Genomic DNA, 14,116 nt, shown 5'->3' on the forward strand with positions numbered 1-14,116 from the left:
CTAACAGAATATCGTGAGATCCAATTTTCGCGTATACAAAATATAGGTAGGTTGCCAAAACCGAACCAATTTTCGTACTAATATTTTTATGAGTCACAAATCACCTACAATTACATTTGAAATATTTTTTAAAAAAATACAGCTCTTTAGTAACTTATAATATTTTGTAAAAATATCTATGCAGTAAGTACACGAAATAATTTGTTTCGCAAGGTCTAAAAGCGGTATGATTTAGGAAACTCATTGCTTAAATCGTACCACCTGCTACCTAAATTATATCAACCTCATAATTTAAAGGTGGATAAGTAGATCATGTGTAATCCGAAGCAATAATATTTTTAAACTGCTACAATGATAGTAACAGTACTATGAGCCTAAAAAATGTTAATGGGACAAGATGTTACGTGTTACAAAGTTCAACAGTGATTTTTATAACTTTATAAGTGCTGCTAAAGGTTACATCGTTTTGGGATTTATAACCTTCATCAGTCCTTGAAATTGGGACATTAGTTCAATTAAAGTCTTCAGGATAGAAGGTACGGAGACTCAGTCTATCATCTCACATTACTAACTAAAAATTGCTACATCGTTACTTGACTAACCAGAAGGCTCATTACTTAGACATTTAACCTCACTTTTCAGTAAGAAAAATAAATCTTATCATATCAATACATTAAATATTATAATGAATTAGTTTTCTTTCCAATTGATTTAAATATAGAATGATGCTTTTTCTCGCTGACAAAGGAAGAAAAACAGTTAAATTAAAGATTGCCTCACCAAAATAATAACATCTTTTTAAAAAGAATTCTCAACAGTTGCAATCTCATTATAAGCCTCACTTAATAGACGTGAAATTTGGTATTGGTCGAAAGCTAGTCCAGAAATAGTTCCCGGGCTATAAAACATTTTGGATGTAGCACAAGTGTAGTACAATTAAAATAACATGAAAATCGTCCTGTTCAGTAGTTGAAATTGACACGTTGCTTTCAAATCGAATCGGTGCGATTTAGGGCAGCATGCGAGTTACGATTTTGCTAACTACACAACGTTTTAAGCTAGGTGCTATTCCAAACCTCAAACAATAGTTATCTAGAAAAGAGAAAAGTAAAACACAACAGAATAATAACACTACTTCACAATTATAAAATCTATTTAAAAATGTGTACATTCCTTCAGTTCTGCTATATCATATCATTACACATCATGCTCAGCTCAAGTCTTGTATTTTCTGAATCGACTTCTACGTCAAGAAAGATTCCTAATTTATATGCAAGAGATTTCTGTTTACAAGACTTCTTTAGAAATCAAATGTGGTTCATTATAGGAAAGGTACGATTTAGAAAACTCTCGTCTAATAAAGAGTTAAAATGTTCCAGTAACAGTAGTAGACAGTTTATACAAGAGTTTGTTATCCCGTGAGTTGGATATTTGTGAGCAAAGCAGTGATACTTCCTTCTATGTTTTCTGTTGCGTGTTCATGTAGTCCAAGTTCACTAATTGAGGAGTAAACTCCTATGAATTAAAAAAACCTCCCAAGTGTGATGCCCAAGTTGGAAAAACCACCTATCTCAACTATGCGTGTGAAAGACAGCTTAAATTTATTGTTTATTGTTACCTATCTTCGAGAATCTTACTAGATTCTTAAAGCTTCACCACACAACTTATAAAAATAATTCTCAAACAAAATTATCTTGAAATCCATGATTTAAATATTAATGCATAAAATTGTGATACAAAATTCCAAGTAATTATAACACATATTAAAAATATTGTAGCGTTGTAAAAACCGAACTTAATTCAGTAAGTTATTGAGACATTTTGAGCATAGATAGACAAGGATAACGGAAGCTTCCACTTGAAAAACATAAATACCATACCCAATTGAAAAGTACTGATCTTGCAAACAGTCATCTTCGCTTTGCTACAACTCTCTTACTTGTCTTTGTACTTACAAGGTTCATTGCTATAAACCTAACAACTGAGTCAAAAGTTTGTAAAGAACCGAGTATTTCCAAACAACTTACTACTTAATACAATTTTACAATTAACAACTTCTGGGGAGAACAGAACCTGGAATCTCCGTCTCGCCTTATGAGTAGTGACTTTAGCCGCTCGACCATTCTGGCACACACTAAATGCAATTTCATGTCATACTTACAGTGGCGTTGCCACATAAAATGAACTAAATCACTGAATTCATAAAACTTTTCGCTGAGAAACTCGCTTTTTGCAGTTTTCACTTGTTCTTGATGGAAATCCGGAACGCAACTGGAAATAATGCGTGACGTTGCAGAATTTTCTTACTATGCAGAATTCTCTTTTTATGCATTTGAACATTATTTTATAATTTTTTTTTAATATTATTTGATGCGTGACTTATAAGATATCAAAGAAATGGTTCGAAAAGAAAACCGATAGCTTAGGTTAAAGCTTTCTAGTTTATAATGGTCGTTAAATTTATCTTGTAACGTTATTATTCACCGATGTTTCTACGCGGAAAATTTAATGACTCGAGTCGAATACATCAGCCTAAATGCAAAATGAGATATTTGGTAGAAAGATTAAATAAGGTGGAAAATTTCTAGATCAGATGTAACTTTTATTCTATTTATTTCTTTTGCCTTTCTGAGAACGCTTCTAAAAAGAAAAATGTCACAATTTAAAGAGTTTTAATTAAAAAATAATTGAATGAGTTTTTTCTACAAAAAATCTCTTAAGAATTACTTTATTCCCTAGATTAATATTTTATAAATTAAAACAATCTTTTCCTCAAGAAAACGGTAAAAAAGTATTTAATGATTTAAAAAAGTGATTACTTAAGAGAGTTTTTTTATTAGACAGATTATCAAAACCCGCATAAGTTACTCATTAAAGACTGGAATTTGTATTTTAAATAAGTAATTTCTTTTATTTAGGTTTTCTAATTAAAAAAATGTTTACATTAATCAAGCATATAATAATTATATTTCTTTCTTCATTTATAGAAAATTTGAAAATAAATTTTGCATTATATGTTTAATTAGAGAATTTCTCATTTCTAAAAGTGAATTCAATTAATATTTAAAACAAAATAAAGTACAGTTTTCTCAATCGAATTAAAAATGCTTTTACTGTAATTTATTTTAACTATACTCACCATTAAATATTCTCATTATAATTAAAATTAATCCAAAAAAATAATTTCCTAATCCAGAAGCATTTTTCATTTTAATTATTTTTTATAGCGATGTTTAGAAAAGGACTTGAACGTTTTGTAATAGCAATTTTTAAAGTTGTGACTTATACATTTATTTTTTCTTTACATGCTAATAGACTTCTTTCCACTATTGATTTTGCTTTTTTAAATTCCCATTATTACTCCAAATATTATAAATATATAGATAAATTCAAAAATGACGGAGTGCCCCATAGTTTTGTTCTATTTTTTATAAGTGCTTTTATGTACGTAATGTTTTATTTTTAAACTGTTTTGGAGAAAAAATATCTTGACTAACTTGTTTCGATTAACTTCTAAAACAGATTTAACCGTTTTTGTGGTGTATGACAGGGAAAAGATAAATGAATAGGAAAAGGAAATATTCTATTATAAGTTCAATATTTATGGGCTAAATGATTTAAACTTAGTAAATAAATTTTCCATTTATATCGTAAATGATTTGAAACTAAAACTAATTTTAATAAAATCTGTCCAATATGAAAACTTGTAATTATCTCTCTAAAAATTATAAAACATTGAATACAATAATGCGAATAACCACTGCAATTATCCCAATATAACACACTTTAATTATTAAGAAAATAATATTCTACCTGAAACTCAGTTGAATAAATTCTTTAAAATTAAATTAAAACTTTCAAATAAACATTAAAGCATTAAATTTAGTTTGAATATCATTATAATGCATCAACTCAATATACATTAAGTTTAGAGAAAATAAAAGTTGTTTTTTTCCGAAAAAAGATTAAAGTTTTTTTTTCTTTTTTAAGTTCGAAACAAATGTATAGAATTACAATTTAAAAAATTGTATTAGCGAAACATGTGTATAAAAATTATTATGAAATGATTAATGATTACGGAAATAATTGCAGTCTTAATATGGTACCCCTTTAAACTATAATATAGTGCAAATCAATGCATCTTAAACTTGAATAAACAATACTGCAATTCAACTTCAATCAAAACATGTTTTAACGTCTTTTTAAAGTTACGTTAAATTTGCATGACATTGTGGGTCAACCGATTTTCTTAGAAGTGTTTTTATCAAAAATTTATGTTAAAGTTATCTATTATATAAAATTGTTCAATGATAATGTGAAAATATCAACATACCGAATCTATTTCAGTTATAACCACAATGAAACACTATGTAAATTGCAGACAATTACAGTTAAGAAAACATCTAAAAAAACTTACTAATAAAATTTATTATCAAACGGTTAATAATTGTGAAATAATTACATCCTTAATATGGTGCCAATTTAAACCATATTGTGCAAATTAAACCATCATAAACTTTATAGCACAATACCATAATTCAACTTCAACCGAAACACGGTTTAACATCTTAATAAAATTACATCAAATTCGCACAACAATGTTGTTCAAAGTGTAATTCAACCAATTTTTCTGAAAGTGTATTATCAAAAAGCTATATTAAAACTATTGATAACATTACGTTGTTAGATAATATGTTTATGCTAAAAACTTGATGATAGCAATGCACAGATTCTATATCAGTTATAACTATCATAAAATATTATGTCAACTACTGTTTAAAAAGGCATGTAACAGAAATTTGTTCATAAAATTTATGTCAAATAATTCGTAAATGTGAAAATTATTGCAATTTTAATATGGTGATCAATAAATCATATTATCGTGCAGATTTGACTAATTATACAATAATGTAATTGAATTTCAACCAAATCATGATTTAACCTCTTATAAAAGTTAGATTAAATTTACGTGACAATGAGTTTCTAACTGCAGTTCAGCCGCATTCATGCAGTTTGCATCATCTTAAAATTCATTATAATTTTAAAACTAATTAAAACAAACATATTTGTCTTATCTTTACATAAAGTTTTTTTCTTTAATAAGCCATTTTAAAATGAGAAAAGAGGGTAAGAACAACACATCACTAACTGCCTCCTAAGACCCCTGCAATTTCTGTAACTCTGATATAATTCGAGTTACTGGTCTGACAAATAACGATACTATTGTCAACCTAACAGGACTTATTTTCTTCTTAGAAGGGTGAAGTGGACATTCTTAACAAGAATTAACTGCGTTTGTTCAGCTTTTCACAACGAAAAAGTAGAAAAATCTCTTACTTTCAAATTTTTCATTCTTATTTACGCTTATGCTGAAAAGAAAGTAACGATAATACTATTACTAACTTTATGTACTTAAATAATTTCAGTAAGGATAAAATTATTTATTATATCTTATTATCATTTACGTAATTTTGCGTGTTAGAAAACGCTCATAAGACGCTAAGTAATATAAGACATTTTTTGTAACTTTAACTAAATAAGAATATTTTTTATGATTAGCAAATAAAAGGTAACAGAGACCTGCAACTAACAACGTGATTAGAAACTCTCAGTTGATTCTGATAGGTTTTTTGTTGCCGATTTCATAAGAAATAGTAAAAAGTTCTATCTCTTATCGTTCTTTAACAAATTGAAAATTTTTGATTTTCGTTGCCACCTATCCTTTGTACTACAATCTAAATAAAGGAGTAAATATTTACTTAATATTATAAGTAGTCATTACTGGCTAAAATGTGAGACATTTAGTAATGCGAATAAATCAAAACAGAATTTTAAGTTATACCCAAAGAAATTTTTGTTTAGTTTAAAATGGCTCTCATTCAAAGCTTTCAAATTCCTCTCTAGCCAAATGAAGCATAGCATATTAATGTTTTTCTACTACGCTGAATTAAATGAAAACAATCCTAAGTCAAAAACACAAAAAATTTCTGAGAGTCAACTCAGATTAAAAGTGTGGTAAAAACTACCAGAATAAGGTATAATGTATCGTGTTTTTTCTCCATGGGAACACCAGGAAAGCTCGGTAATTTTTACCAAAGAAATTTGGTAATGATTTTGATAAAATTAACAATAAAATATATTTTGTCATAATATACGTTAAAATTTAGTAAATCTGGTAAAATTTGGCAACTTATATTGTTGTTGATGTAATTGTTGAGCCTTGATTGATTTTATTGATTTAATTGTTGAACCGTGGGTCAAATCTATAGATCAAATGGCACCGGACCCCCCAAGGAACATTAAATTACATTCATTTTATTTACTGTTGTGTATTTCTCTCGGATTTGTGCGACTTTCTAAGATCAAGAGTGTAACTGGGAGCTGAGATGAACTTAAAACTAAGATCCGTCACCGAAAGCCGCACCCATACCGCGCATGTAACTGTATTTTGCTTTGAAAGCAGGTTTAAGTACAATTAAATTAAAATTATTAAATCAAAATTATCTAAAATATAAACAATCAACTCTCCACTACCACCCTTCATCGGGTAACGGTAAAATTATCAAACGCTGACCGGTCCGTGTCGATAAAAAGGTTGGGAAGCACTGCCTTAGAGTATGGCATAAAAATCACGCAGTTTTCTTTTTATTTATTTTTGCAATGTTAAGAATTTTTAAATTTTAGCATACCGCTCTTACAGAAGTTATTTTCATTCCAAACTGTTAACTACTTTTACGCGTTACAAAATTTAATGAAGTATTTGTAGAAAAAGGACTTTATTGAAGCAAAAGGAAGGAGTTCAACTAAACATTTTTCGTTTTATAAGTATAGCTCACATTATTCGATTAAAAAACAATGGTTTTAGTACCTTCTATCTAGGTACTAAACAAGACAGATGAATATGAACCAAAATTACTCAAGACAAGTGTACAACGCACTAAAACGTTTTAAATGTTGACTGTAAAATCCAGATCAAATTACGTTATATAGTACCTCCATTTTACCGTAAAATTTATTTTCACTGTAAAATATTATATTATAATTTTTACAGTAATATTTATTTATTTAGAGATTTTATTATAAAAATTACAGTATGTCAGATTTTTTGTACCGTAATATGTTCCGGTAAAATTGGATTTTACGGTAGAAAGTATCGGCATCCTAAGTGCCGGTACTTTGTTTCGTAATTTGATACGAATTTGTTATAGTGTACTTTATATTTTATTGAATTTAATAATCGGCACGTGGCAGATAAATTACAAAAAGGTGATAGCCGAGAGATTCCAATTTCCCGTTTCCTAGTGATAGCACCATCACATCTATTACTAATTACATTATTACATAACACGGACAAGCTCCAAAATACATATGGACGTCTGTTCAACGAACAAAGTGTCTACTGACAATTATTCGTGAAAGAGGAATAAATATTCTCTTAATGTAGCAGTGAATAATTTCCGGTTTTAATCATGTGCAAGTGCTTTGTGTTACTGGGCAGAAACTTTAATCAATAACAAGGTTTAAACGCTTGCATATGCAGCTATGGTTTTAGAAAAGCGCACTACCAAGCAAAATATAACAGATCGACTGTACGAAGCGAAATATTCCTCTCGATATTTCATATCGTAAAGTTAAATACTATTACTCTATAGTTTTTCTTAATATCTATTTTTCTGATTAAAAGTCTTTCAAAATTGTTCCTCAATTATTAAACATTTTATGAAAAAGTTTCAACATTTCACTTTGTCGAAAATTGCTAATCTAAATTGCTTTGTAGTTTTTCCTATTATCTTTTTTAAAAAGTCTTTCATAGTTGTTTTTAAGTTCATGAAAAATATTTATAAAAAAATTCCTTCGTGAGTGATATATATTTTTGACAAAAAGTAGATTTGGTTGTTGGTAAGCAATGTTTTTTCGGGGAGCTTGGGTTGCTTTTTCCTACCCGATGTCACAATCTTTGTTTGAAACACCGTTTTCAACTGAAAGAACTTAAAAGTTTTTTAAGTATTTTTTTGCCAAATAAAAACAATGAAGTCAATTATTATTTTTATTTCTCTGTTACTAAAATAAAGTGAATAATATTAGCAAAATTTGAAAAAAGACATTTTTGACATTTTACAAAGCATCTTAGAATTAAAGAAAATTTGGTTTTGAGTAGTAGGAAATAATTTAAATCGTATTAAGGAGACAACAATAAGGAGAATATGAGATAATGGTTTCTTGAAAACCTGCGCATAGTGTGCAATGATGCATTCTCTTCAAGCACGCATACGTTCAATGCACGATTTTTTTTATTATCAGTTTATAGTTTTTTTTTTCTGAAACAGTGTTGTTTTTAAATCACCCTCATGCCAAGTCTGACAAGCAGGGTTGGCAAGATATTTTGCCGCCGGTGGAAAAAACCATGGTAAATACCGGTAAAAACCGCCCTGGCAAAAAGTGGCAAAAACCTGTATTTTCCAAGATGAGAGGACAAAAACACATTTTTGATACAAAATTGTTACTAAAATTGAAATATATACTATAAATATAAATAATTACAAAAAAATTAACAAAACTATTGTTCCATAATTTTACCGGTTTTTGCCACTGTCCTGGCAAAAAAACCTTTTTGCTGGCAAAAACTCCAACCCTGCTGACAAGTATTTGAATATGGAATTTAAATAGATAAAACTGATTACTGCATCTACTAAATTAAATTACGTTCAAAATATCATGAATTTAAGGATTTCTTTTAAATACAATTTAAAAACTCATCAAAATTGTAAGAAAAAAAGAGACAACAGTCATTTAAAGTCATTTAAAAATAATTGAAAATATATTTGTAAAAAAAACTATGGTTTAAAAAACCGGAAAAACAGATAAATATTTTTTAATGTAATAAAAAAATTGCTTAAATGTAAAACTAATAATTTATTAATAATTTTTTTTATTACCTGTAATTAATCCGTTGACAGAATCTATATAATTATTTCTTTAAGAAAAATATTTTTATAAGCTCTGAACTGGGATCTTGCACATTCTATATAAAAGAATTTCCGCATTTTCATGACCAACTTCATGATTGAGATAATGTAGTCGCCATTGCGCACAGGCCACATTTTTTTATCGAACAAGCTAGCATCCATCGATCTGAAACTGAATAAAATTCAAGACACCACTTGGGAATGAATCCCCAATCCAACGCAATGACAGTTCAGTGATTTAACTACTGAGTTATCATGGCTCACACATTCCATACAATACAGTAAAAATAAGGTTTGATTAACAACATATTTGAAAGGTTTCCTCTTTGTTTCCTCGTAAAGAATTAACTAACAATTTGGATGGAATAATTTGAACAATTTTCAAAGAAATTTGTTATAAGCTGATATGAATGACAACTAAAAAGTAAAACTATTGCGACGTCAGTAGAAATAAGAAAATCTATTTAACGTAAGTGTAGTTTTTCCTAATTAAAATAAATTAGCTTAAATCCTTAACTAAAAAAAAATATAACAAACTTTTTTTAGATTAAATTACAAAAAAGAACTTCCGTATTCTTTAGCAGATTGAGTTTTAAAAAAAAAAGGCTATTATAAAATTCAAAGCGCAAAAAAGAAAATATCACAGTAGCCAGTACTGGTAACTTAAAACGGCAAAACCTTTCACACCCTGTCTATAAAATGATTTAATTACACTCTAGAAGCGCTGCCAACCATAGCCTTCTAGTTTCTTCTTGCTGCCACCAATCAGAATATAACTTTCTTTAAAATCTTAAAATAAAAAAGAACAGCAGACGATAATAAGAAAATAAAAAGAATGAACTGCGGAGAGTAATCTAAAGCTGAAAGTAACATCTTACGAAAGCTGGTGGTCTGTAAGGAAATAAGAAAGCCAATATTAAGGCAAACTGCGAGAAATGATATAAAAAAGAGTTACTTTCTTCGGCCAAGCTCGAAGACTTCTTTTATCAATTTTCGTGTTTTGTTATTTTAGTTTCTTTCTTCTTCTTAGTTCGCCTGTTGAGTCAGTCTACTCCACTGGACCGAATTTTTTAACGATTTTTTTTTTCTTTTCTTCCCTATCTCCGCTTTCGAAGCACTGGAGTGCGAAGTGGATCTCCTAGCGAAAAACATGATCGCCAGATTTAAGGGCAATTTCATGCCGGGGCTCTGTTTACTTATTTATTTATTGTTTTTGTTCTTTTGAGTGATGGGATACAAGAGATGGCAGCTTTTGTTTATTTATAAAAATAAGAAAAAGATAACATTTGTGCTGTAATATTCTATAAACGCCATCTGTGATGAAATGCTTTATACTGTTCGTGGTGATGTTGAGCTAGAAAATTAAAGTTTGCATTTCAAATTTTTTTAAGGAAAAGCAGGGAATTTCGTTTATATCTATTTTTATTAGTAATTATATAATCATTCATACATGTAATGTGAATATAAAATATTCTATCAATAAATATTTTACTTCGTAATTTGAAAATTTAGAGTAACAATTTGATCTTTTTATGATAAAATAAGATTATTTAAAGTTTCTTTCATTTAATTTTCCATTTTTAAAGCTTGTTCAAATTAATGTTTAAAAAATAAATATAAAATGTACACTAAACTAAAAAAGAAATGTATAAATTGCTTGACATCAGCAGCACACACAACGATATGCATATTAATAAAGTAACGCATGTGGTTTTTGCATACAGTGCCAAATTAATCTAAGGTCTGAGGAGCCCTAGCCTCATGTCCTACATTTCTAGGAACCTCCTAAATAATAATAAAAAAACTGTATTTTTCGTTAAGAATTGTCAATTATTGTAATAAGTTAACGAAAGTCAAATAAATATCAGCTCAAATGTATCATAATTTATTTAGATTATACATAATTTAAAAGCATTTTATACATAACTGCGTGCAAATTTGCCTCATAGTTACGACTAATGGGCCACGACAATTCTGTGTACCTACAGCTCCCTTATTTCCAAATAAAGCTATTTGCACATGCAATGCGTGAAAAAAAACATGCCTGAATAACTTTCAATCTAATGATTGCAGTATTACTTCCTAATATGTAATCTTATTGATTTGATTAGTATAACTAAAAAATGCGCTAATTTATCAATTTTAATTTAAATTATCAGACACCAAAGCATACTTTTTCGATATATACAGACTTCTTTTTTTACAGTTTTGATTTTTGAATCTCAAAATACGAAAGGTAAGCGCAAACTGTCAATTATGGTCTATTTTGCTGAAAGAGCAAAAATTGAGACTCCTGTCAATCAATTTGACTTTTCCTTAATTTCTTTATTTTTAAAAACTATTTACGCAAATCAAATATTTTTGAAACCGTTATAAAACTAACAAAGGTCAACCGTACTCCATACAAAAAAATTATTTTTTATAATTAATTATTATTTTATATTTTAGTGTAAGCAAAATTTTTAAATCGTAAGAAATACAAGTTCTTTTTTTACATTATCTTATACAACGTATTATTAAATGGCATTATACATTAATTTCTCAAAAAATAAGAATTATGTTTTTTGATCAAAAATAGGAAATACCAAAATATGCTCTATTGTAACTTCTATCTGAATAGTTTTAATTCCATTAATTTCTTTGATTTCATTCTAGATTGCCCGACTTTGAACAAAGTGATCTGGGATTCTGCCAACAATACAGAGGAGTGGCATGTTCGCAACTGATTGGCAACAGAACAGTTTATGTGAAAGCATCCATGACCCTTAACCAAATGGAAGAAAAATTAGCAGCAATTTTTACGATATTAGCGACTGGTAGAGTAAGTAGATTTCTTGCGTTGTTCAACTATTTCAATTACTTAATTAAAAATATCAATTGTGTAACACTTAATCAACACTAAGTGAAGTACATTTTAAAAAATTTTGGCTTGACCAAAAAAATACAGCCCAACTTATTTTTACCGCTCTGCAATTTACTTTTAATCTTATCTTTTGTGTTTAAATTTAGGACATGAACTAAAGCCCGCTTCATATTTGTAGGAAAAAATTGCATTTTTACATTTGAGTTTAAACTAGAATAAGGTCATAAGTTGTAATAATAATAATAATATTGCATGTGTCAATATTGAATTATTTACTTTATTGTTACTAACAATATTACGATGATACCCGGAGAAAACAATTCTGGTAAAATTACCGGAGGGTATGGTAAAAAAAATATAATTCAGGTTATTGAAATGACAATATACGGTATTTAAATCATTCATTTGGTAACTTTTCCTTTCTGGTAACAGTTCACTGGATATTGTGGTTTTCAAAATTATAGTTCTTCTTATCACACAGTTAGTAAAAAAATACAAAACTGAAAAGTAAATTTAACCGTGTGCGGAGGTACCTTGTCTAAAATACCAAACTAAACTAAATTTACCAAATTTTATCATGTATATTAAAAAGTCATATTATATTGTTAATTTTACGAAAATCACTGCCAAAGTGCTTCTATAAAAGTTACCGAGCTTTTTTGTGTTCTCATAAAGAAATAAATTGTAAATTTTATCTTATTCTGGTAGTTTTGCCTATACTTTTTTCTCTCAGTGTAGTATTTTACTATCGGTATTTATAGATCGTTTTTATAATCAGAAGGTAAAATATATTATATTTCAATTCACGTATTTTTATTTTTATTTTTTGCAACGCCGTTTAAATTTAATGTTTAATTTCAGTGATACTTGAAAAATGCAATTAATATTACAAACAATGTATTAATTTTGCAAGTCACTGTTTCTATTTAGAAAATATGCTTTTCGACATTGTCTTCGATGCTCACCCACTTTTATACGGTTGATCAAATTGAGTTTTGTAGGAAAGTTTTAAGAAAACACTAATGCCTTAAGTGTGATTTGCAAATTGAGTTAACTATTGGTATTTTACATTGTGAAGTAGGTCGACCATTTTGTAATTTTAAAGAAGATTGCCTTGTTTGATGCATATGAAAATTAGAAAAAAAATTAACACTCTGAGTTGATATAAATATTAAAAGAAAGCTTAGTGGAAGGACGTGCCAAACTTCATCCTAAAAATGCTAAAATTTTCGGGGTTAAAAATATGTTTTGATGTAGACTATAAAAAATATAATTTTTAAAGGGAAAAAGATACTTCCCTCTGATACTATATGTAATGGAGGATAAGTGTGGTACTTGATGTAGATGGATTTCTGTTGGTTATGACAGGAATCACAAAATTAATTAAAGATGTCTGATTGAAGCAGATGATGTTAACAGTGTCATAATCATAATAATCATTATTTCGTTGCAGACCTCGAGGGGCAAAATAAAAAGAACATTGTAATCCATGTAACATATCAAGTAAAATAATAAATGTTACGAGAGAGGAATAAGGACAGGCCATGAGAGATAAATCTACTATCTGCTTCATCAAAAGCCAAATCATAAATTATATTTAATCAACGTTTTGTAGTAATGTAGAGGGCGCGTTATTGAAAAAGGATTCCAGCAAAAATAAAACCAATTCAGCAAACCTCACGATATGTCATGCTAATTTTTAAGTAATTTAGCTGAAGATTTAAGGCCAAGCAGTTCGTTGAAAATAAAAATAAACATAATAACTTATATACTAATGCTTAATGTAGTTTTAGGGAGAATGGCTTTAAATGGATTTTGATACTCAGTTGTCGTGTGATAATAATTAGTTATACATTTGCATTAAAATAAAAAAATAGCCGTTGAAATTTAGTGAGAATAAAAATATTTGTATTCGCCCTTTATAAAATTGAATTAAAATTAACTGATTTGTTTATTTAAAGAGGGGTTAGACGTGATTAAATGTATTAAATAAAGCAAATTTAAAAGCTAGGAAATATGTAATGCCTAGAATGGCATAACACCATAAAAACTGATATTTCAAAATGTTATGTAACACTTTTTCCAATACGCACTTCAAGTGTAAAGTATAAGCAAATGCATTTTGATATTTATATTCTTAAATGTTTATTTTATACAGATTAATAATATGACCTTTAAGAGGTGACGCACAGTATTTAAAACTGTGCTTAAGTTTTTTCGCCATATCCCTAATTGCAATCTGTTTAATCGGCGCGACTGTGTTTTGACTCATATTAGTTACTTATGA

At 28.4% G+C, this 14,116-nt stretch overlaps 1 protein-coding gene across 1 annotated transcript in view; it reads left to right on the forward strand.

The window, feature by feature from the left end:
• LOC107442001 (inactive tyrosine-protein kinase transmembrane receptor ROR1) overlaps nucleotides 1-14,116 on the forward strand; it is a 232,347-nt gene that overhangs the window by 196,312 nt on the left and 21,919 nt on the right. Inside the window, exon 6 of the mRNA XM_071185519.1 lies at nucleotides 11,622-11,787. Within this exon, the coding sequence (XP_071041620.1) occupies nucleotides 11,622-11,787 (166 nt within the window). The remainder of the gene's footprint in view (nucleotides 1-11,621; nucleotides 11,788-14,116) is intronic.

The sequence above is a fragment of the Parasteatoda tepidariorum genome, chromosome 1 (assembly GCF_043381705.1).
Source record: "Parasteatoda tepidariorum isolate YZ-2023 chromosome 1, CAS_Ptep_4.0, whole genome shotgun sequence".
Lineage (NCBI taxonomy): Eukaryota > Metazoa > Arthropoda > Arachnida > Araneae > Theridiidae > Parasteatoda > Parasteatoda tepidariorum.